This window comes from Periophthalmus magnuspinnatus, chromosome 9 (genome assembly GCF_009829125.3).
Source record: "Periophthalmus magnuspinnatus isolate fPerMag1 chromosome 9, fPerMag1.2.pri, whole genome shotgun sequence".
Classification (NCBI taxonomy): domain Eukaryota; kingdom Metazoa; phylum Chordata; class Actinopteri; order Gobiiformes; family Gobiidae; genus Periophthalmus; species Periophthalmus magnuspinnatus.
This window is the reverse complement of record NC_047134.1, coordinates 8,204,721-8,228,783: the sequence shown is the minus strand read 5'-3', so window position 1 is coordinate 8,228,783 and position 24,063 is coordinate 8,204,721. Positions and strand designations below refer to the sequence as shown.

At 43.7% G+C, this 24,063-nt stretch overlaps 1 protein-coding gene across 1 annotated transcript; it reads left to right on the top strand.

Annotated features, from left to right (window-relative positions):
* The first annotated feature begins 2,049 nt into the window (after positions 1-2,049).
* Positions 2,050-23,897, top strand: LOC117376741 (eosinophil peroxidase-like). The gene is given in 17 exon segments (XM_033973272.2): positions 2,050-2,099; positions 2,453-2,519; positions 3,584-3,665; positions 4,247-4,422; positions 5,405-5,534; positions 6,360-6,489; positions 9,543-9,746; positions 10,574-10,901; positions 17,107-17,267; positions 17,813-18,036; positions 18,038-18,069; positions 19,216-19,386; positions 20,089-20,326; positions 21,418-21,442; positions 21,444-21,630; positions 22,377-22,597; positions 22,600-23,897. Coding segments are annotated over 16 exon segments (2,541 nt in total). The 5' UTR covers positions 2,050-2,099; the 3' UTR covers positions 22,765-23,897.
* The last annotated feature ends 166 nt before the right edge of the window (positions 23,898-24,063 follow it).

Here is a 24,063-nt window from a genome sequence, read left to right as displayed (position 1 = left end):
CTATATCGTTGGAGACTTCATGCCCCTGGTAGGGTCACCCATGGCAAACAGGTCCAGGGGGATGGGTCAGACAAAGAGTGGTTAAAGATAAGATATGCCTTTATTAGTCCCACAGTGGGGAAATTCCAGTATTGCACCGCACAGTTAAAGAACGGAAGGAAAATGTACATGTAATAAAACAAGATAATAGATAAATAGCTTATAATAATTTAAGAGACTTAAAAATAAACTAAAAATAGACTCTAATATAACATCTCTGTAAAGTGACTTGAGTATTGCACATAGTTATGGTTGAATTACATATGTTCAGTGTTAACAGTGTTCATTGTACAGTCTGACAACAGCAGGAAGGAAAGACCTGCGAAACCTCTCCTTCACACAGTGAGGGTGAATCAGTCTGTCACTGAAGCTGCTCTCCAGGGCAGACAGGGCGTCCTGCAGGGGGTGAGACTCATGGCCCAGCATAGAAATGACCTTAGCCAGGACCCTCCTGTCCCCCACCTCCTGAACTGAGTCCAGAGGACAGCCCAGGACCGAGCTGTACTTCTTGATGACCTTGTCCAGCTTCTTCCTCTCCCTCTCTGTGATGCTGGTTCAGAAGCCCTTTATGATGAGTGAACGAAATTCACTACGTCACCCACCCTGAGGCCAGGCCTGGGGTCGGTGCTCGAGAGCAAGCACCTGGTGGCCAGGCTCAGCCCGAAGGAGCAACGTGGGGCCATTCCATTTTTTTTTGGGTTATATTTCACTTGTGCCACGTTTCAGGGTCTCTTAATGTAATGCATGGTGTTTAATGTCACACATATTATGCACTGAATATATTATAGTTTTGTGGTCTTTGCGCAAGTGCCTTGCATCCATAAAAAGGATAAACAGCTGTTGCTAATTTGGTGGCTTTGTTTTGTGAAGCATTTTGGCTCAACATATAAGTCACATCACTGGAAATATGGAGGTTTATCACAAGGTAAAGTCAGTGTTTAATGACATGTTTTGTATTTTATGATGATATTTGCAGCTCATTGTCAGGACAGATGCTTTTTTAAAAGCTTTTCAGTGCAATGCAAACATCCAAATAGAAAAAAAGCTTTTATTTTTATTTATTTATTTATTTTTACTATTTTTGGATTAAAAAGTTACACTGTGGGGCTTTAATTTACAGGACTGAGTTTTAACATGTCATGACATCACTGCCTCAAGTCCATTTTAGTATAGTAATCTGCAGAACTATAATCACATCAGTTCTAAAAATAATTTTGCAGTTTTTACTCCTGTATCTTTTACTTTCATATAAAAATGCAGCACTTCATAACAACAGAAATAATACAATACACAGACAGAGTGGCTCATAGCATCACCTTTTTGTCAAAGGTGTTAGAGAAGGTTGCATATGACCAACTATAGGTTTGAATTAAATTTGTGAAAAATTCCAATTTGGTTTTAAATCCCAGTAAAAATACTGAAACAGCTCTTTTAAAAGTTTTTTTTTTATGACCTGCTTTTTAAATGTAGACTTTGGGAAATCCACAGTTCTTTTGCTTTTACACTTATCAGCTGACTTGGACATAGTGGACCACAGCATCCTTCTGTCCTGCCTGGAGACACAGGGGCATTAATTGAGACACAGGGGCATTAAGGGCATTGCACTCTGTTGATTTGGATCCTCTCTGTCAGACAGGATGTGTTTTATTGTTCTTTTTTTATGTATCATATTATCTGTATATTTGTTTTTTGCTGATTTTTATGTGAAGCACTTTGGTCAGCTGAAGTTGTTTTTAAATGTGTTATATAAATAAAGTGGAATGTAACTGGTTCATACTGTCCTGTTATTATAGGTGGAGTGCTTAAATAATGAGCTTGCCTGATCACATATTAGTTAGATTAGCTTTGGCCTGGTGCCCACAGCGACATGTCATGCTGTGCCACTTACTGGAGCCCGTAGGTTCTTCCTGTAAGATATAGGAATATAGATCAGAAAAAAAAACACAACAGTGACGTCACAACATCACTATAAATACTCCTCCCTTCATCAGGAGATATCAGACACTGGACCTTCATCAGGAGAGATCAGACACTGGACCTTCTGCAAGACAACAGCAGAGGTGAGACCACAACTTATTAACTCATATTTACTTTTTTTCTATTGCTTCTTTTTTTTTCTTTTGCTATTTATTTATTTTTTTTATTGTAAAAATAACTCATTTGGCCAGGAGAAGGGCCTTCACCTCCTTTCCATAGAAATGTTGTTCCTTTGGCTATAATATTCCACAATATGGCATAAAATCTGTCTCCGTGGACAAGGTTCCAAAGTTTTAACGTTATATTTCCATGGAATCATGCAGGTGACGTGCCACCTCTAGAAAGTTACGTTGTGCTGCTTTAATATTATTTGAAAATGAACCCTTGTCAACCAGCTCTTCCATACATTCTTACCTGTGTACTTGTGTTTTTGCAGATGAGGCTGTGTGTGACTGTGGTTGCCCTGGCAGTGCTGCTGTGTGTGCAGTGGCAGGTGCAGGCAGGTGAGTACTGCAGGTTACATCCACACCATTCTACAGTTGGATGGGGGACAGGGGCCTATGTTAATCTATGAGGACTTCTGTTGTTCAGAGAAATATCCAAACGGTAAATCCACAATTGTATATTTTTATGGCACAAGCTGGGTCTTTGGAATTTTAAACATTGGCTTAAAAGTTCATTTGTGCTGACAGAGAAGATACACCAGTTTTAGTTTTATGTGGATAGGCCAAGTAATTACAGTGATATTACAGAATCTAGATGCAAAGTGGCTAGTACTCAATTACATTTACTTGAGTAACTTTTTAATGAAATTTCACCTTTCAAAGTACTTTTCTAACAGCATACTTTTACTTCTACTTGAGTGTATTTTGATTGAAGTAACAGTACTCTTACTTGACTAAAGGATTTAGTTACTCTTGCCAATGTGAGTAAGTAAAGTGACAAAAGCTTTATGTTGACAATATGAAATTATTTGAATATTTGTGTTTCTTGCTCCGCTCCTTCAGATATGATTTATTTAGTCAAATCTTTGTGTCTATCATTTGAAAATACCAAATTTTATGTATTATTTCATGTTTTGTCCTTCGCATTACATTAACCTAAAATTATAAATCAGGTGTTACATTCTGAGAGTTACTCTTTAGGTTACTCATACCTGAGTGGTATTTTTCCCAAATACTTTTTAGTCTTACTTAAGTAATTTCTTAGACCACTACTTGAGTGTTTGTAATATTTGTGTGCAATTTTTGGTTACTCTACCCACCTATCTATAACTCTACTGCAAATGGTAATCAGGCCTAGATGTTTAAAATGGCAAAAGAAATATTTTATTCTATCACTGGACAAAAGTTTTCGAATGAAGACGTGTGGTTGCTCATCCCAGCGGCTTCTTCGGTTTTGGTCAGATTACTGGCGGACACTGCCTTCAGATAAATGTAAGGCAGTGTTCTTTTTTTACTCTGAATCAAACCCAGCCGACTGAAAGATTACACTGACGTTTATGGCATTTATAACAGCTGATATTTGGTGCTTCCCACATCTGAATGGTGACATGTCTTTGTTCCAGAGCTGAGCCGCAGTGAGATCCAGAGGGCTGTAAGAGCTGCTAAAGTCAGTGTGGACTCAGCCTACGAGTACTCCAGGAGGGAGTGAGTACTAGTACTTTGTTGTTTTACTTTACTTAGTTGGTTACTTTTAATAGGGATACTGTTTACTCCTTCACAGTTGCAAAATAGTGAAGTAATATTTTTTATGGTTTTTTTTTGTCTATAGAAGTGCAATTACTATGAATGTGTTAAAAATAAGCTCTTGGCCTTTTCAGCAGGTCTCAGACAATAATAATAATAATAATAATAATAATAATAAAAAGTTTACTTAATACTCTTTTCAATCCAGTTAAAAATGTAGTGGAGCAGAAAGTACAAACACCTGCTCTCAAATGTAGTGAAGTAAAAGCATCAACTTTAAAATGCATTTAAGTTAAGTACAGATACCTAAAATGTATACTTAAGTACAGTACTTTACTACTTTTACTTTGTTACCTGCCACCACTGGCAACCGTTTTTTAAAATTTTTTTATTTATTTGTTTTTTTTTTTTTACCACACAGCTGAATAATTTGCACTAAAATTGTCAGAAAAAGTTCATTTGGTGTTTAGTTCCACCAAATTCTAAGTTCTTAAGTCTGTCCAAACCTGAGTACCACCCTGACCCTTCCTGCCTCTGTGCAGGAGCCTGTCTCGGGTGAGGAGGAATGAGGCCTCCCCTGCAGACATCCTGAGGCTGATGAAGCAGCCAATGGGACAGACCCGGGAGGCAGTGAGGCGTGCTGATTACATGAACAATGCCCTGAGCTACTTTCAGAACCCACACTATAGACACAAACGCTCCACCTCCAACACGACAGGTGAGAGCTTAGTCAAGAGGGTCAGCCCCTTTTCAACTCTGAGTCAGATGGGAGACTCAGAGTTCATCAAAGATGAAAGTGAAACTTATAAAACATGTCTATATGTTTTGTTTTGTTTTTGCAAATATAGCAGTTACAAAACAGTAAAAGTTAAAATGGTGATCTAAATATATTATGTGTTAGCAGTTAATACCCCATAGAGGTAAAATACCCCCTCTTTAAAAAGGACATCATCAAAACGCCACTCAAATGTGTAGGGCGGCCCGAGGGGTCTTCCCCCTAACATGTTAGGAATAAAATCACATAAATTCCTGTCTTCTGCTGCATTTTATTTATAATTTATTGCCAATAATAATCAGCTTATACCAAGTTGGTGAAACCTCATCTGTGACACCAGATTGGCCCATGCAACAAACCATAGTTTTACTATTCTTTTAAATGTAATCTTAAAAGGCCCATATTACGCTATTTTCAGATCTATGTTATAATGTTGTTTCCTCATCACAAACATACCTGTAGTGTTTTGTTTCATTCACATGTTTAACAAACATACCCTGCATATTTAGGCTGAGTTATTTTCTCAAACAGAAAAAAACAAACATTTAAAAGTATAGTCTATAGAACTATTCTACCTTTTGATGTCATGTGGTAATACAGGAAGTGCTCCATTTTTAAACTATCACTTCATGACATCAGAAGGTGGAATAGAGCATTTTGAGCAGTGGAGATGTAGACAGACTAATAATCCAGGCTTACTCAAACATGTGTGAATGCAACAAAATATAACTCTAGATGTTTTTGAGGAGGTAACAGCATTCTAACATGACTTAAAGCTCACAAGAATATAGAATCTTTAAATGTAATCTAAAACATTTTATTTCAAGTTCATTTTTTCAGTTCAATGCATATTTTAGGCCCATAATATCACCCTACAGTTTCTACTTTTGCCAATAACACTCACTCCTCTGTGTGTGTCCCTCAGAGCTGTCAGATCAGGACATAGCGGCTCTGGCTGCAGAGAGTGGCTGTGCCCGCCTTACTGCAGAGCCATCCTGTAAGAATGTACCCAACCTGTACAAGTACCGCACTGCCAACTCTGTGTGCAACAACCTGTGAGTACACTGCTCTCTGATTGGAGTGCAAGTCATTACATTTACAGTCTACACAATGCTAAACAGAGTCACCTACATTCACAATTCAGATCATTTTGACTTAACTTTGGTTCAGTTAGGAATAAGGTTAGTTTTATTTTATTTAATTAATGAATTTCTTTTTCCAAGTTAAGTGTTCTGAATTTCCTTAAAGTAGGAAAAAAAATGCCATTAAAACTTTTCATGTCAGAATGACTGTGGAATATGTCTGTTAAAAGTATCAAAAACTTAATACTAATTGATGCTAAAACTAGTATCAAAACTAGATACTCATTTGAGCAGGTACCAATACTAAAACAGTCACACTGACAAGACAGAAATGAAAATTTCCTGAATAACTTTAGAATGATCTTGAGCTGTATCAGAACAAGTATCACATAGACTAGTATACGCCCATGGACCACTATGGAATCTACCTAGGCGACTGAGGAATTACAGATATAAGGCCACATGGGAATATAAAAACATTACTTTTACTATTACCATTTAATGCTAAAAATCACATTCTATTGTCTAAAGAAAGAATATTTTTAGTATCATCATGGTATCAGAATCAGAATTGAATATCAATTCTAATCCCTTAGCATCAAAATTGAGTTTGAAATGTTAGAATTGTGGGATATATTTTTTTATTATTTGTTTTATTTATATTTACTCTATATCCATAGGCCATATTGCTCAAGTTGAATACTGAGAGGGAATTCTATAAATTTGTACTGCAGCAGAGATGATCCTGTCTGCAGAGTCCAGTACACGCTCAGTCTAACAGAGCTGCTTGTTTGTCAGGGAGCACCCGCTGTGGGGAGCATCCAATACCCCCTTCTTGCGCCTCCTGCCAGCAGAGTACCAGGACGGATTGTCTTTGCCCAAGGGCTGGGACCCCAATGTCAAGATCAATGGGAACACCCTACCCCTGGTATGACATCTCTTTTTACTTTAGTCTTACTTTAATCTGAATTCCTAAGAAAATAAATCCTGTAAAGATAGCGAGGTTTGGCCTATTTTAATGAATGAATGAAAATATTCAATTCAGCATGAGCATGTTCAAGTTCATGCAATTTATTTGAAGAGCCATATTTATTTGTTTTTAGGTAGACAAAATAAAATAGAATTGAAAATCAAGTTTCTGCCCGTGTGCCCTTTAGTTGTAGTTGTGCATTATTGTAGGCAAAGTATTTTTTGTAAATGTTGCTCAGTTGTATTAATAATTTTTTCATATGTTGCATAATTGGGAATAATAAATGGCACGACAGCACCCCCTGCAAAAGTCAAAATACAGTACACGCATTCATCAAGTGATGCCGAACAAAAATTATTATTATGGCAAGTCAGCCATCTTAGATTGAAAATTCCAAAATGCAATTTCAGCATTTTTGCTGATGTCACATTTTAATCAACTCCTCTGACGGGGCTTCACCGGCAGGGCCGAAAATCACTGTACATCATCTAGACAAGTGAGGCATCAAAGGTTATTCAATCTTTGATGATGCCGATCACGGTTTGCGTGTGGCAAAGCTGCAAAATTCCATCCGAATTTTTCACATTTTCACAAGTCAACATTTGCTCCCGTTTGCACATGCAAAGTCCGGTTTTGCTCAATTTGAATCAGTTGCAAAACTTCTGGCCTAAACCTACTGTCGTAACGGCTAGTGCGGGTGCTGACCAAGGAGTGCAGACTCGGGGCAGATTTACAGTGTTTATTTACAAAATGGTGAAATTCAGTTTTTAATAGTTCATTTAACACACACGGGGAGCAGGGAGCGGGAGGCAGACCAGACGGGAATAGTGCAGAGCAGGGACGGGAAAACCAGGACCGGCACGAGGACAGGATCAGGACGAGACCAGGGCAAGCCAAGCAGGGATGTCCAGAGCGGGCACGGAGACAGCCAGGGCCGGAGCACGATGGGACCAGGGACAGGGCCAGGGAAGACCCAGCAGCAGTAATCAGAGAGCGGGGAGACGGGGCCGGAGACGGGACGCAAGCCGGAGACCAAGACGGGACAGGAGGCAAGGCAGAGGGGTGGACTGTACCTGAGCTGGAGCGCAGAGGCAGGAGCAGGAACAAGCGAGAGCAGGAATCTGGAAGGTGGCAAAATTCCAATGAGTAACAGACAGACAGGTAACAAAAATGCAAAAACTAAGCTGGAGCATTCACGTTGACACGCGTACAGTCTGGCTCCGAGTGTCTTCTGCCGAGCCCTCAAATACTCGGCTGCAGGTGGAGGTAATTGCGCTGATGCAGCTCCAGGCAGACAGGTAGGGGAGGGGGAGAGAGCACAGGAGGACAGATAATGCAGGCCACATGATACCTACTCACTATGAATGAAAGTAAATTGGCACGATAGCGCCCCCCTACAGAATATCAAATAAATTTGTATGGAGGGCCGAAAATGTTGTTTTCTGCAATGTCACCAAATTTGACACAAAATTCCATTTGGTCATCCCAATTAAAAAAATCAATCAGACCCATGTAGTTTTTCTGCACTGTGTTGCCATGGTGATGCGCCAAACTGCCAATGCACCCTAATTTTCCCATTCATCAGAAAAGACTTCACACAACGTCTTAGCCTCATTGAGGAACATGGAATTTGGCACAGTGACTCTTCGGGTCATCCACTTCACAAAAAGTCCAAGGGGCCAAGTTTGTATTTTGCACGGTGTTGCCATGGCGATGCCTGGAAAAAAAATGTTTTTGTATTTTGTGCATCAGCGCTTCCAACGTCTTTTGACTTTGGTGACAAGTGTAAGCCACAATAAAATAGAGGCAAGTGGCACGTTAGCGCCACCCACAGGGAGTGCCGGGTCGGCCGAATGCGAAGCACGGCCCGCGAGGCTGTTCTATGCTGCTTGCGGCTTTAATTCTTCTTTGTTATGCTCTTTGAGCAGGAATTTGACCCCCTGAACATATTCAAAAATTCACAAAATGTTGCCCAAAATTCAGGTCTGCGGATTTTTTTTTTTTATAAGTTGTATAATTGAGCATAAACAAATGGTGCGACAGCACCCCCTGCAAAAGTCAAAATACATTGTGTCAATGGGAGACGTCCCGACGTCAACTTTGTCATAGAGCCACGAAATTCGGTACACGGTACAAATATAATTATGGCCATGCCCCCTGACGAACTGGAAGTCAGCTATCTTAGCTTGAAAATTCCGCATTTTAATCAACTCTTCTGAAGGGGCTTCACCAGCAGGGCTGAGATTCACTGTTCATCATCTAGACAAGTGGGCCATCAAAACCTATCCAATTTATGTTGCTATGTATCACGGTTTCCCTGCGGCAAAGCAGCAAAATTCCATCGGAACTTTTGCAATTTTCAAATGTCAAAATTTTCTCCTGTTTGCACATACAAAGTCCGATTTGACTCAATTTCGAATCAGTTGTAAAACTTTCTTGCATAATTCTACTGTTTGTGAAAGAAATAAAATTGGTGTGACAGTGCCCCGTACAGAATATCAAATAAATTTGTATGGAGGGCCGAAAATTTAGTTTACCCAAATGTTACCAAATTTGACACAAATTCCATGTTATCCTAACAAGAAAATTTCCAAAATTTTGGACATTTCAAAATCTCATAACGGCTTACTACCTTCAGTGAAGAATGTGAAATTTGGCACAATGATTCTTCTGGTCATCCTTGTCAAAAAAATTCCAAGGGGCCAAGTTTGTATTTTGCACGGTGTTGCCATGGGGATGGAAAAACCCATGTTTTTGCATTTTGTGCATGAACACTTCCAATGTTTTTTTTACTTGCGCTGAAGGGCAGCCCAAAGCCACAATAGAATAAAGGCAGCTGGTGCGTTCGCGCCACCCTTAGGGAGTGCCAGATTGGCTGAGTGCGAAGCGCGGCCGTTCAATGCCGCTTCTGGCTTTAATTACACATTGTACCTTTAATGCACTGATCCTTGAAATGCACTGTTTTGGCGTTTCTATTATAATTATTCTGATGTTATATGTTTGTGGTGCAGGTGAGAATGGTGTCCAACCATATCCTGAAGACGGGGAACACGGTGGATGAGGACCCCATATTCTCCATGATGGTGACCTTCTTTGGCCAGTGGACTGACCATGACTTAACCCTGACACCTCATTCTCCGCTCATCCGCTCCTTCAACTCCACGGAGACCTGTGAGGAGACGTGTGAGCGTGCATTGCCCTGCTTTCCCATAGAGGTACCACTGACATCTATTTATGTGCAAGAGAGAGAAAGAGAGAGATAAGTCCTAGGAGCTGACAGATAAAGTTAGACCTTCACCTGATATTAATCCATATTAGTGGTTTAATACTCCCAGAAGGGGGAGATGCATTTTAGCCGCTTCATGTTAGCTTAAACCGCTAGATTTTGTCCAGTCATGCAAGTTAAAGGATGAGAACAGGGTGGAACCAACTGTGGCAATTCCAGATTTCACTGTCATTGTTCAACATCAGCATGAGAGAATGGATTAAGTGGGTGGGGCCAACAGTTCAAACTGAAACTGAATGTTCCTCACTCATGGTTCCAAATGGGGTACAGGACCCTTAAACTGAAACTGCATATATGGTATTTGAATAGTATTGTTTACTGTTCCTAGTCCTTTCTGGGCAATTTTAGTGGCAACTAGGTACATTTGCAGCCTTGTATTTAAAAAAACAAACAAAAAAAACCTGCCAAACTGAACTATCATGATTACAAACACCTGGCTGCAAGTGTGGATACCTGTTAGACCAATCACACTGGTCCTTATATCCCCCGACCTGCCCCTTCTTTCCCCCTCACTCTCTTCCTTAATCCTCTAGGTACTGCCCAGTTCAGCAGCTCTAAAAAGGCCCCATATAACTCTATTCTTCGATCGTTACAATGTTTTACTCATCACAAACATACCTGGAGTTGGGTTTTGTTTCATTTGAATATGTTTAACAAACAAACCTTGCATATTTAGCGCTTCTCTCAAACAAAAAACACTCTGCTCCACCTTGTGATGTCATGAAGTGCTCCATGGTGTTTTTAAACTCCATACAGGTCCCCAGTGGAGACGCGCGGCTGCCCCAGGGTGGGTGCATGCCTTTCATCACTTCCTCCCCAGCGTGCACGGGGGGTTTGGTCAGGAACCAGATAAACGCTCTGACTGCCTTCCTGGACGTGGGGCAGGTGTACGGGGCGGACCAGGTCAAAGCTCAGGCACTCCGGGACCTCTCCTCAGACAAGGGCTTGATGAGGGTCAACCAGAAGTACAATGACAATGGACGCGAGTTCCTGCCCTTCAGCCCTATGACCGTTAACATGTGTGCCACCAGGAGGCGCATCACCAACGACTCCAACGCAGAAGAGGTGCCCTGCTTCTATGCTGGTGAGTGAGGGTTGCAAGGAGGATTCTAGCGCAATTCTAACTATTTTAACATCTGGGTATGGAGGCACATTTTCGTCAATGTGCTTTAAACAATAATATTGTGTCTGCTAAACAATAATCCATCCATACATCCATCTTCTTCCGCTTATCCGGGGCCGGGTCGCGGGGGCAGCAGTCTAAGCAGGGACTCCCAGACTTCCCTCACCCCGGACACGTCCTCCAGCTCCTCCGGTGGGACCCCAAGGCGTTTCCAGGCCAGCCGAGAGACATAGTCCCTCCAGCGTGTCCTGGGTCTTCCCCGGGGCCTCCTCCCGGTGGGACATGCCCAGAACACCTCCCTAGGGAGGCGTACAGGAGGCATCCTGAGCAGATGCCCGAGCCACCTCAGCTGGTTCCTCTCAACGTGTAGGAGCAGCGGCTCTACTCCGAGCTCCTCCCGTGTGACCGAGCTCCTCACCCTATCCCTAAGGGTGTGCCCGGCCACTCTGCGGAGGAAACCCATTTCAGCCGCTTGTATCCGCGATCTTGTCCTTTCGGTCATTACCCAGAGCTCATGACCACAGGTGAGGGTAGGAACGTAGATTGACCGGTAAATCGAGAGCTTCGCCTTCCGGCTCAGCTCCTTCTTTACCACAACGGACCGATACAGCGACCGCATCACTGCAGACGCTGCACCGATCCGCCTGTCAATCTCCTGCTCCATCCTTCCCTCACTCGTGAACAAGACCCCGAGATACTTGAACTCCTCCACTTGGGGCAGAGACTCACCACCCACCCGGAGAGAGCAAACCACCTTTTTCCGGTTGAGAACCATGGCCTCGGATTTGGAGGAGCTGATTCTCATCCCAGCTGCTTCACACTCGGCTGCAAACTGCCCCAGTGCCTGCTGCAGGTCCTGGCTCGAAGAAGCCATCAGGACAACATCATCTGCAAACAGCAGAGATGAAATCCTGTGGTTCCCAAACCAGGCCCCCTCCGGCCCCTGGCTGCGCCTAGAAATTCTGTCCATAAATATAATGAACAGAACCGGTGACAAAGGGCAGCCCTGGCGGAGTCCAACATGCACCGGGAACAGGTCTGACTTACTGCCGGCAATGCGAACACAGCTCCTGCTCCAGTCATACAGGGACCGGACAGCCCTTAGCAAAGAGCTCCGGACCCCATACTCCCAGAGCACCCCCCAAAGGACACCACGAGGGAAACGGTCGAATGCCTTCTCCAGATCCACAAAACACATGTGGACTGGTTGGGCATACTCCCATGAGCCCTCGAGGACCCGATGGAGAGTATACAGCTGGTCCAGTGTTCCACGACCAGGACGAAAACCACACTGCTCCTCCTGAATCCGAGGTTCGACTATCGGTCGGATTCTCCTCTCCAGTACCCTGGAATAGACCTTACCGGGAAGGCTGAGGAGTGTGATTCCCCTGTAATTGGAACACACCCTCCGGTCCCCCTTCTTATACAGAGGGACCACCACCCCGGTCTGCCATTCCACAGGTAGTGTCCCCGACCGCCACGCGATGTTGCAGAGACGTGTCAGCCAAGACAGCCCCACAACATCCAGAGACTTGAGGTACTCAGGACGGATCTCGCCCACCCCCGGAGCCTTGCCACCGAGGAGCTTGCCAACCACCTCAGTGACTTCAGCCAGGGTGATGGACGAGTCCGCCTCTGGGTCCCCAGTTTCTGCTTCCTCCTCGGAAGACGTGACAGTGGGATTGAGGAGATCCTCAAAGTATTCCTTCCACCGCCCGACAACATCCCCAGTCGAGGTCAGCAGCTCTCCACCCGCACTGTAAAACAGTGTTGGTGAAGCACTGCTTCACCCTCCTGAGGTGTCGGATGGTTTGCCAGAATCTCTTTGAGGCCGTCCGATAGTCCTCCTCCATGGCCTCCCCGAACTCCTCCCAACCCTGAGTTTTTGCCTCTGTGACTGCCCGAGCCGCGGCACGCTTGGCCCGCCGGTACTCATCAGCTGCCTCAGGAGTCCCACGAGCCAACAAGGCTCGATAGGACTCCTTCTTCAGCTTGACGGCATCCCTTATTTCCGGTGTCCACCACCGGTTTCGGGGATTGCCGCCGCGACAAGCACCACAGACCTTACGACCACAGCTACGAGCAGCCGCATCGACAATAGAGGTGGAGAACATGGCCCACTCGGAGTCCATATCTCCAACCTCCCCCGGGATCAGGGAGAAGCTCTCCCGGAGGTGGGAGTTGAAGACCCCCCTGACAGAGGGCTCCGCCAGACGTTCCCAGCAGACCCTCACAATGCGCTTGGGCCTGCCAGGTCTGTCCGGCTTCCTCCTCCACCAGCGGATCCAACTCACCACCAGGTGGTGATCAGTTGACAGCTCAGCCCCTCTCTTCACCCGAGCGTCCAAGACACGCGGTCGGAGGTCAGATGACACGACAACAAAGTCGATCATCGACCTCCGACCTAGAGTGTCCTGGTGCCACGTACACCGATGGACATCCTTGTGCTCAAACATGGTGTTTGTTATGGACAAGCTGTGACTAGCACAGAAGTCCAATAACAAAACACCGCTCGGGTTCAGATCAGGGAGGCCGTTCCTCCCAATCACGCCCCTCCAAGTGTCACTGTCGTTACCCACATGGGCGTTGAAGTCCCCCAGGAGAACAACGGAGTCCCCGGTTGGTGCACTGTCTAGTACCCCTCCCAGGGACTCCAAGAAGGCCGGGTACTCCGCACTGCTGTTTGGCCCGTAGGCCGACACAACAGTGAGAGACCTGTCCCCGACCCGAAGGCGCAGGGAACACGTAGCGGCTGAGCTGTGGGGCAATGAGCAAGCCCACACCAGCTCGCCGCCGCTCCCCGCGGGCAACGCCAGAGAAATGGAGAGTCCAACCCCTCTCAAGAAGTTGGGTTCCAGAGCCCAAGCTGTGCGTGGAGGTGAGGCCGACTATATCTAGCCGGTAACGCTCAACCTCCCGCACAAGCTCAGGCTCCTTCCCCCCCAGCGAGGTGACATTCCACGTCCCCAGAGCTAGTCTCCATGTTCGGAGATCCGGTCGTCGAGGTCCCCGCCTTCGACTGCCGCCCGGATCTCTCTGCACCCGCCCCTCATGGCTCCTCCCGCAGGTGGTGGGTCCACGGGAGGACGGCTCCACGTCGTTCCTTCGGGCTGGGCCCGACCGGGGCCCCGTGGGGAAAGGCCCGGCCACCAGGCGCTCGCTGCCGAGCACCCACCCCAGGCCTGGCTCCAGGGTGGGGCCCCGGTAATGCCAGTCCGGGCGACGTAACTGGCCTTGTTCTTTTTCTCTTCATGGGGGGCTTCTGAACCGCTTTTAGCCAGACCCGTCTCCCAGGACCTGTTTGCCATGGGTGACCCTACCAGGGGCATGAAGCCCCCGACAACATAGCTCCCAGGATCATTCGGGTGCTCAAACCCCTCCACCACGTTAAGGTGGCGGTTCGGGGAAACAATAATATTGAGATTAATTGATGCAACTGACACAATAACCCTAAAGCAGGATTATTCCCAAAACACACACACACACACACACACACACACACACACACACATATATATATATATATATATATATATAGATATTTGTCAATCATTATGATATAATTTGCACATTTTAAATCACACTATTAATTTAAAATGACTTAATAAAAGGAACAAGTCTGTTCACTTCCTCATTAGAAAACTGAGGTGCCCAATGGAAGCTGGCGTCGCCATAAACATCATCAGAACAAAGCGCTGCATGCTGTTGGCGCCCCCTATGGGTAGCTGCACATCACACGCCCCACACGCCCATTTTAAAACATTTTCTCTCCAAAATAGCGTGATAATGCTGAATCCTAGGAGTATCACAGATTAAGAAAATTGGAGAGCAAAGTAAGTAGAGAGCAATGGGCATGTGTCAGTGGAGGTGAAAACGGGGGGTAGATCGACAAAATGGTATCTTGAGAATAAACAATTAAACATCTATGAATCACTCTTACAGTCAGTAAATGGTGAGGGGAAACAACTATAATACGGTTAAAAGTTCTGAAAAGTCCATTTTGCAGAATAGGTCTGATTTAAAGGCACTATGCCTTTGTGAAAAACAACTAGTTCATTTAAAAAAGTTTGCAGTGGTCTAAAGTTATTCCTCACTTACGTTATGCCTTCTCAACATCCTAATTGTTCACCACACAGAGTTTTGACAACTTTCAGACTGCTTTTCACCGTGACCAAAAAGCTAACAACAATCGAGGAATAAATTGCTTTATAATTAGATGCAGACAGTACACATCGATCCATCCTTTTATTCTTCCGCTTATCCGAGGCCGGGTCACGAGGGCAGCAGTCTAAGCAGAGACTCCCAGACTTCCCTCACCCCAGACACATCCTCCAGCTTCTCTGGTGGGACCCCACTTGAGGCAGGGACTCACCACTCGGAGACCTTTTTCCGGTCGAGAACTATGGCCTCGGATTTGAAGGAGCTGATTCTCATCCCAGTCGCTTCACACTGGCTCGATGAAACCATCAGGACAAAATCATCAACAGCAGAGATGAGATGGCCAGGGGCCAGAGGGGGTCCATAAATATCATAAACATATATAAAATATATGGGCAACCCTGGCGGAGTCCAACATGAACTGGGAACAGGTCTGACTTACTGCCAGCAATGCAAACACAGCTACTGCTTTGGTCATACAGGGACCGGACAGCCCTTAGCAAAGGGCCCCAGACCCGATACTCCCAGAGCACCCCCCAAAGGACACCACGAGGGACACGGTTGGATGCCTTCTCAGATCCACAAAACACATGTGGACTGGTTGGGCAAACTCCCATGAACCCTCGATGACCCGATGGAGAGTCTGCTCCAGTGTTCCATAACTGGGACAAAACCACACTGCTCCTCCTGAATCTGAAGTTCGACTATCGGCCGGGTTCTCCTCTCCAGTACCCTGGAATAGACCTTACCAAGAAGGCTGAGTGTGATTCTCCCATAATTGGAACACACCCTCCGGTCCCCCTTCTTATACAGAGGGACCACCACTCCGGTCTGCCAATCCAGTGGTACTGTCCGTGACCGCCACGCAATGCTGTAGTGTAAATGTGTCCGCCAACCATCTCGGTGACTTCAGCCATGGTGATGAACAAGTCCACACCCGGATCCCCAGTCTATGCTTCCTCCTTGGAAGATGTGACAGTGGGATTTAGTAGATCCTCAAAGTATTCCTTCCACATTCCCAGTCGAGGTCAGCAGCTCTCCGCTTGCACTGTGAACAGTTTTGGTGAAACACTGCTTCTCTCTCCTGAGGCGCCGGACGGTTTGCCACAATATCTTTGAAGCTGTCCAATAGTCCTCATCCATGGCCTCCCCAAACTCCTCCCAACCCCGAGTTTTTGCCTCTGCGACCACGTAGGCTGCTGCATGCTTGGCCCGCGGGTACTCGTCAGCTGCCTCAGGAGTCCCACGGGCAAACAAGGCTCGATAGGACTCCTTCTTCAGCCTGACAGCATCCCTTACTTCCGGTTTCCACCACTGGGTTCGCGGGTTGCCACTCTGACAAGCACCGCAGACCTTATGACCACAGCTATGAGCAGTTGTATTGACAATAGAGGTGGAAAACATGGCCCACTTGGAGTCCATGTCCCCAACCTCCCCCAGGATCAGGGAGAAGCTCTCCCGGAGGTGCAAGTTGAAGACCCCCCTGACAGAGGGCTCCACCAGCAGACCCTCATGATACGCTTGGGCCTGTCTGTCTGGCTTTCTCCTCGGCCAGCGGATCCATCTCACCACCAGGTGGTGATCGCTTGACAGCTCTGCCACTCTCTTCACCCGAGTGTCCAAGACATGCGGCCGGAGATCAGTTGACACAACAACAAAGGAGATCATCAACCTCGGACATGGTGTTCGTTATGAACAAACTGTGGCTAGCACAGAAGTCCAATAACAGAGGGGTTCAGGTCAGGGAGGCAGAAAACAGTGGACTTTTAACCTGAAGAGCTGCTTATGATGGATAAAGTTCATTTAGGTTGATTTGACCTCTTTAAATGGTCCATATTAGGCTATTTTCTGATCTCTGTCTGGATTTCAGTCCTGGAATTGCCCATCTCTACTGAACTAAAGGTAAAAGGTAACTGTTTACTTGAAAACTAAAATGTCATGATATCATAAGGTGAAAAAAAGCATTTTGAGATTTGGAGCTGTAGACAGGCCTGTTGTTGTTGTGCAGGTGATGAACGTGTGGACGAGAACATTGCTCTGACCTCCCTCCACACTCTGCTGCTGAGAGAGCACAACCGGCTGGCTCGTAGGCTATCCCAGCTCAACCCTCACTGGAACGGGGAGAAGCTGTACCATGAAGCCCGCAAGATCCTGGGGGCCGTCTCACAGGTACTTAATTTGAATTTTTAAAAAAAAATTACATAGATATGTTTACATGCGTTGCCAAAATACTACAGATGTCTGTGTAATCCCTCAGTCGTCCAGGTCTGAGCCATAGCAAAAGACAAAATAAAATCTGTCAACTGGACAACTTGACGTTTCGCTGCTCATCCAACCTACTTCTTCAGTTCAGAACTGAAAATGCGGCTTGATGAGCAGCGAAATGTCTTCACTCCTACAACGATTTGTCCAGTTAACAGATTTAATTTCTTTTGCTAAAAATTCTACTAGAGTAAATTATATAAATAAACAATAAATCGATAAGTACTTTTCCTCCTTTTTTAGCACAGTAAAAGGTGGGTCAGTCTCTAAATTGATGCGACACAGATAGGTACTCACTACTTCCCCTCTACCCCCCTACCTTCTACCTCCCTCCCCTTTACCTTTTCCTTTATTCCCCTCTTCTCCCTCTACCCGCTCTTTCTCCCTCCCCTTTACCCTTCCCCGCTACCTCCTCTACCCCCCTCTTTTCCCATCTACTCCTGTCCCCTCAGGTTTTAACATACCGGGACTACCTGCCGCACATCGTGGGCCCTGATGTAATGGCCAGTCACCTGTCCACGTATCCAGGCTATAACAGCCAGGTGGACCCCTCTATCGCCAACATCTTTGCTACTGCCGCCTACCGCTTTGCCCACCACATGATCAAGCCCAGCATTTCCCGCTACAACGAGACGTACGAAGAGCATCCCGACTACCCAAGCATCCTCCTGCACAAGCCTTTTTCGTCCCTGGAGGTTGACCCATGAAGGTACATCCTTCACTACTAATTATTATGGGATTGTGTTTAAAGGAGCACTGTGTAATATTTGTGATTGTCTCCTCGTGGCAGACCACCAGATGACATCACAACATTCTATAGACTACTGTTATTTATACAGATAGGAGGGTGGTGGGGGCATCATTTAAGTGAAAATTTGTTACTAATAGAAATCATCAGGTTCAACATTCATGCCAAAGTACAGTGTAATCAAGAGTAAGATCTTTCTCTTGTACAATCCAAGAGACATTAAAAGACATCATGACATCATCACATTTAGAATCTGAAAACCAAAAATAAGTTTGTCTGGAATGTTGCATAACATGGTTATTTTCAGAAGTGTATTTAAAGACAGGTGCTTTTATTGCCAGGATGATTCTTGGCCTGATGAAGTCAGACAAGATAAGTAGTTTAATGCCATGCTATGGAACATTCAGGACAAAACAATAACTCTACTGTGGAGACAACCAGCTGTGGAACCCTCTACCTGAAAAGTTACATGATGTACATGGTTTAAAAAGGTTTAAAAACACATATCACCTCATGGTGGAATACATTAATACATTAATTTAAAAGGGGCTATTTCCACAGCAATTAACAATCTACATGAACCCTAAATTTTGAATGGTCAAATGTCATACAATGGTGCCCATAAAGGCAAAAACATAACTAAAATATAGTATCATTCTATTTAATAAAATAGTATTATATCCTATTACTACTATATGATATTGTATTGTGTTGTGATGACTAGAAATTTGCAGACGAGGTAGTATGTTCATCTTTGGGGACCCCTAGTGGTCAGTGGGGCTTCATGCACGTGCATGTACCCAGTCTGTTCAAAAGCTAGAAACACTTAGACTGTGCTGTGGTGGTAAATGCCATATATGTAATATTGTATGTTCACAGTTCTTCTGACTGTTTTGAGGAACATGTGGACACTTTTTACAATTCAATTGATAATATTTTCATTTAAAATTGTAAATTGCTATGGCAACAATCCTCAGTTGATGGACACTCTTTGTGCTGCTTGTTATTGTGTAAAAAGTGGATACATAACACACATTATACCATTATATATAAATGTATATAAAAGTGCACATATCTGATGCCCCTGTGTGCTGGCACCCCCTACAGGTGGAATAGACCCCATTCTGCGTGGCATGATGGGCACTCCGGCCAAACTCAACACACCGAGGCGCATGATGCCTGATGAGCTCCGCGAGAAGCTCTTCAAGTTCACCTCGGCTCTGGCTCTGGACCTGGGCTCTCTCAACATGCAGCGAGGGAGGGACCATGGCCTGCCAGGTACTTCTCCAGCCGGGTACTTTCTGATGTATACTAGGTACTACGAGGGTCTATACAAGGGCAGCATGAAGTCTCATCTGATGTAAAAACAAGCTAATAATATGTACAGCAGACAAGGTGAACAACTCTAACCCAGGTCTATAATATAACTTAGCTAAGACTAAACCAGGTCTAAAACAGGACTAAAACCAGACAAAACTAGGACCAAACCAGGATTACCAAGACAGAACCAGGTTTAAAACAGGACTAAACCAGAATTAAACTAGGACCAAACCAGTAATGCATTAGGACCAAAGCAGGTCTAAACCAGTGCTATGCCTGTACTAAACAAGGTCTAAACAGGACTAAACGAAGAGCAAACCAGGACTAAACATTGACCATACTAGGACTAAACAAAGGTTTAAAACAGTACTAAACCAAGACCAATCCAGGACTATGGTAAGACTAACCAGACTAAGCTAGGATAAAAACCAAGTCTTAATCAAGACTGAACTATTATCAAACCAAATCTAAAACAAGACTAAACCAGGACTATTGAACCCAACCAGGTCTAAAAAATATTGTTGGGATGGTATAGAAGCCAGAACCAGTACTCAAGTGGTATTAGCTACATTACTAGTTAAACAAGTAAATGTATCTAAGTAAAATTTACATCTCTTCTCTCCTCTAGTTATTTTCTAACTCTGTCCTACAACCCATCAGGCTACAATGCGTGGAGGGGCTACTGCGGCTTGTCCCAGCCCAAGACGTTGAAGGAGCTTAAGAAGGTGCTGGGGAACAACGACCTGGCGGAGAAGCTGATGAGCCTGTACAAGACCCCTGACAACATAGACCCCTGGCTGGGTGGATTGTCTGAACCGCTGGTGCCCGGAGGCAGGGTGGGCCCGATGTTTGCCTGCCTCATCGCCGAGCAGTTTGAGAGGATACGAGTGGGGGACAGGTAACAATGCAGAAGTATGGAGAGTGTAAGGGAGAGATCTGGGAATGAGACTAGAGACTAAGTGGAAATAAAAAGCTGACCATTTAAAGGCACTGTATGTAGCCTTAATGGAGCTGTATGTAGCCATAAAGGAGCTGTATGTAGCTCACGCTCTTAGAGTATTAAAACAGCCAGTACTACAATCACAAGACCTAACATAAACTACACATGTCCAATGTTTTTGTAGTAATGGAATAAATCACCATTAGGATAATTACCAGTAAAATCTACATTTGATGTAGTATAATGTGGTAATATATTTACCTCTCATCTGGGAACACAGACAGGTTATGTTTATGAAATTTAAAATCAAAATCTTAGATACCATTCTTTTAATACCAAAAATGTATTTAAACTACAAACTTACTTTGTATTTCAGTACTGTATTATGATACTGAAAGCACTGGAGTGTTTGGAGTTACATTTTCAATAATGTAGGGCAGGAATTTGATAAAACCTTCTGCACAAACTTTCAAAGTTCAAGAATGGTCTGTGTAGATATCACAAAAGTGTAGTGAATTCAGTGACAGAAATAAAGCATACTTAGACTACACTAGAAATATAAATGTTCATAGGAACTATAAGGGTTCCACCATTGCATTACATCACTAGATGGAACATCGAAAACATCATTTTGTCTATGTCAGGGATACGCGAGGAGATCACATTGGGACACATACTTTTGTTGTGCCCTGATTGGAAATTTTGATTGGGAAGAACTGATTTAAGTTCATTAGGTTTAAAGCTACAGTATCAAATCAAATGACCTTTTTGTTTTTAATTTTAGTTGTGTTTATTGCACTGAAAACATAATATATAATGTTCCACAGTATGGCATAAAACACATTTATCTCCATGAAGATTGTTGTGAAGTACAGGTGACATGCCACCTCATTTCAAAAGGACCATACAGCTTTATATCTTATCACTTTTTTTTTTTACAAATTGAAAGTCAATGGTCTAAATATTGAACCATATTAAAATTGTTTTTGCAATAATAAAGATAAAAAAAAGATTGTAGAATGAGCCGGTTGCTGTGTGCTGTGCTGCAGACTGTGGTGGGAGAATAAAAATGTGGTTCACGATGAGACAGAGAAAGTCCATCCGCGAGGCGTCCATGGCCCGCCTCATCTGTGACAACACCGGCATCAGCGAGGTCCCCGTGGATCCCTTCAAGTACCAGCCCCGAGGGGATGGCTACACCTCCTGTGAGGAAATCCCTGAACTGGACCTGTTGCCCTGGAAGGAGCCCCGAGGACATAAAGGTAAACTTACTGTTGGGTTATACTTTTATGCTCTCAAGAACAATTGATGCCAATCTAAAAATAAACCATACCTGGTGTTGCTGAACTGAGTTCAGCCGTTTTATCAAATATATATTTCATACATTTAATTCAATTACATTTATTTTTTTATTTTATTTTAACTTTTATTTATGTTTTGAACATGAAATCACAGCAGCAGCAGCAGCAGCAGGACTTAACAAAATAGTTGATTTAACCAACAGAAAGTTAGAAAATCAAGAAAGAAAGTTAGAAAAGCAAGAAAAAAGTTAGAAAATCAGTGTTCATTCAAAAGTCTAACAACATGTTTATGCAGTATTATAAGTGTAATATTTTGATTTGTTGACATATTTCGTCATATCCATATTTTGTGATTTGTCTGTGACTTTAGGTGGTTGAATGTGTAAATTCCTGATGTCTGTGTGATTAAGTGTAGTAAAGCACTAAATGATCAACGTGAAATATTTGAAATACATGAAATACTTGCTGAAAAATAGACACAAAATAATTTTACAGATGCACTAAACTGTTTTTACACTGGGACATTGAGCTTTCCAACTGGGGCAACAGCCATTCCCGTGAATGGATAAGTTCTCTTAGTCATTGGTCAATAATAGACAAAGCAGATTAACCAGTTTCTACAAGATAGAAACATTAATAACAAAAATTAATTTAAAAAATAAAAATCTATGAGGCTAAACACGTATGTTTTGGCACCTTCCCTAAAGTGGCCTTCTCCGCTCGCCTGGGCAACGACTTCCCTAAGGCGCACAGAGCCATCATCTTCCATCAGGTGCTGTACAACTACCCAGGAGACTACAACGAGAAAAGTGGCCGCTTTGTGTGCCGTGTGCCCGGTGTGTACGAGTTCCAGATGACCCTGATGATCCAAAAGCCATCTGTGGGAGTAGACCTGATGCTTAATGGGGAACCCCTCCTGCACTCCTTCAAACACTGCCTCCTGGGGGCAATATCATGGCCAGCGGCAACACCATCACCCCTCTGAAGAAGGGCGATGAAGTTTACCTGGTTATCATCGAAGGCAGCAACAGTATCCTGAAGGACAGTCAGTTCAACGGGAAGCTGTTGTTCACCGAGGACGAGGACGAGGACTAGCCCTGAACCAGGACTGAACAAAGACTGGACGAGGATTGAGCCAGGACTAACCAGGACTGAACCAGGATTAAGCTAGGCTTGAATCAGGACTAATGCAGGACTAAACTAGGACTGAATCAGCTCTGAACCAAGACTGAGCTAGGACTAGACAAAACAGTAGCAGGACAGAAATAGAATTTCACCCAAACTAAGCCTGAATAAAACCAGGGCTTAACTGGATCTAAACTAGAACTAAACCAGGACTAAACTAGAACTAAACCAGGACTATAAAAGGGTTAACCGTGGTTTGATACAGAAGTGTATTGTTCTCTAATATTGTGTATTACTTTATACACAATATTGTGAATGTGCTCATGATTTAAGCATTGATCAATTTTTTTCTGTTTCACTAGTGGCTCCTAAACATAACCAAGCAGACCGCCAAAGTCCTATGTACAGCAGATAGAACAATGGCTATTTATTAGTAATAAATTAATGACTTAAGTCTTTTGAAGATTTGAGATGTGAAAAACCCAGTCTCATGTTTGGGAGCCACTGTTTAACAATGTTATAATGAAAGTTAAATTAAATATGTTAAATTACTCTTTTATTGTACATGATTTAAAGTGATGACAATCTGTAAATCTGGATGAATGAAGGAGAATGTTAATAATAATTTAATCCCCTTTTGAATGAATTTACAATGTGGATTTTTTAAATGTTTTGCAAAAAATGTATTAAGTAAATAATGAAATGAATGGCTTTTATTGTAAGAGAGGATTTAGGATCACATTGCACTAAACGGGAGACAACACAACAGGTTGATTAACAAGCACAGAGCGACAAACAGCTTTAGCCCCTTTAATCGTAAGGTCATATAATCATATACAGGGCCGGCCCTAGCCTTTAGGGGGCCCTAAGCTCAATTTGCCCTCAGGGGCCCTCGCCACTTCATGCCACATATTCATATTTGACAACATTAAGACATGATCACAACCACTTAAAAAGACTGCAAATTCTAGGGGCTTCACAACAACAATACCTATAACAGTATGAAACATGTAAGGAAGGGGGGCCTACCAAAGAAATTTTAAAATTCTGACTTTTTTCTTGTGGTTTCTGTTTTTACTGCATTTTACTGTGTTCCAGTTGAATAAAGTGGGCTTACATTTATCAGTTCAGTCATAAAATGCATAATTGGATAGAGCAGAGTAGCCAAATGATGTATTTAAGCAAGAGTACACTTACTTCAAAATCACATCAGTCAAGAAGTAGTGATCCAAGTTAATAGTTGCATAAGAGAAACAGCCTGGACATAAA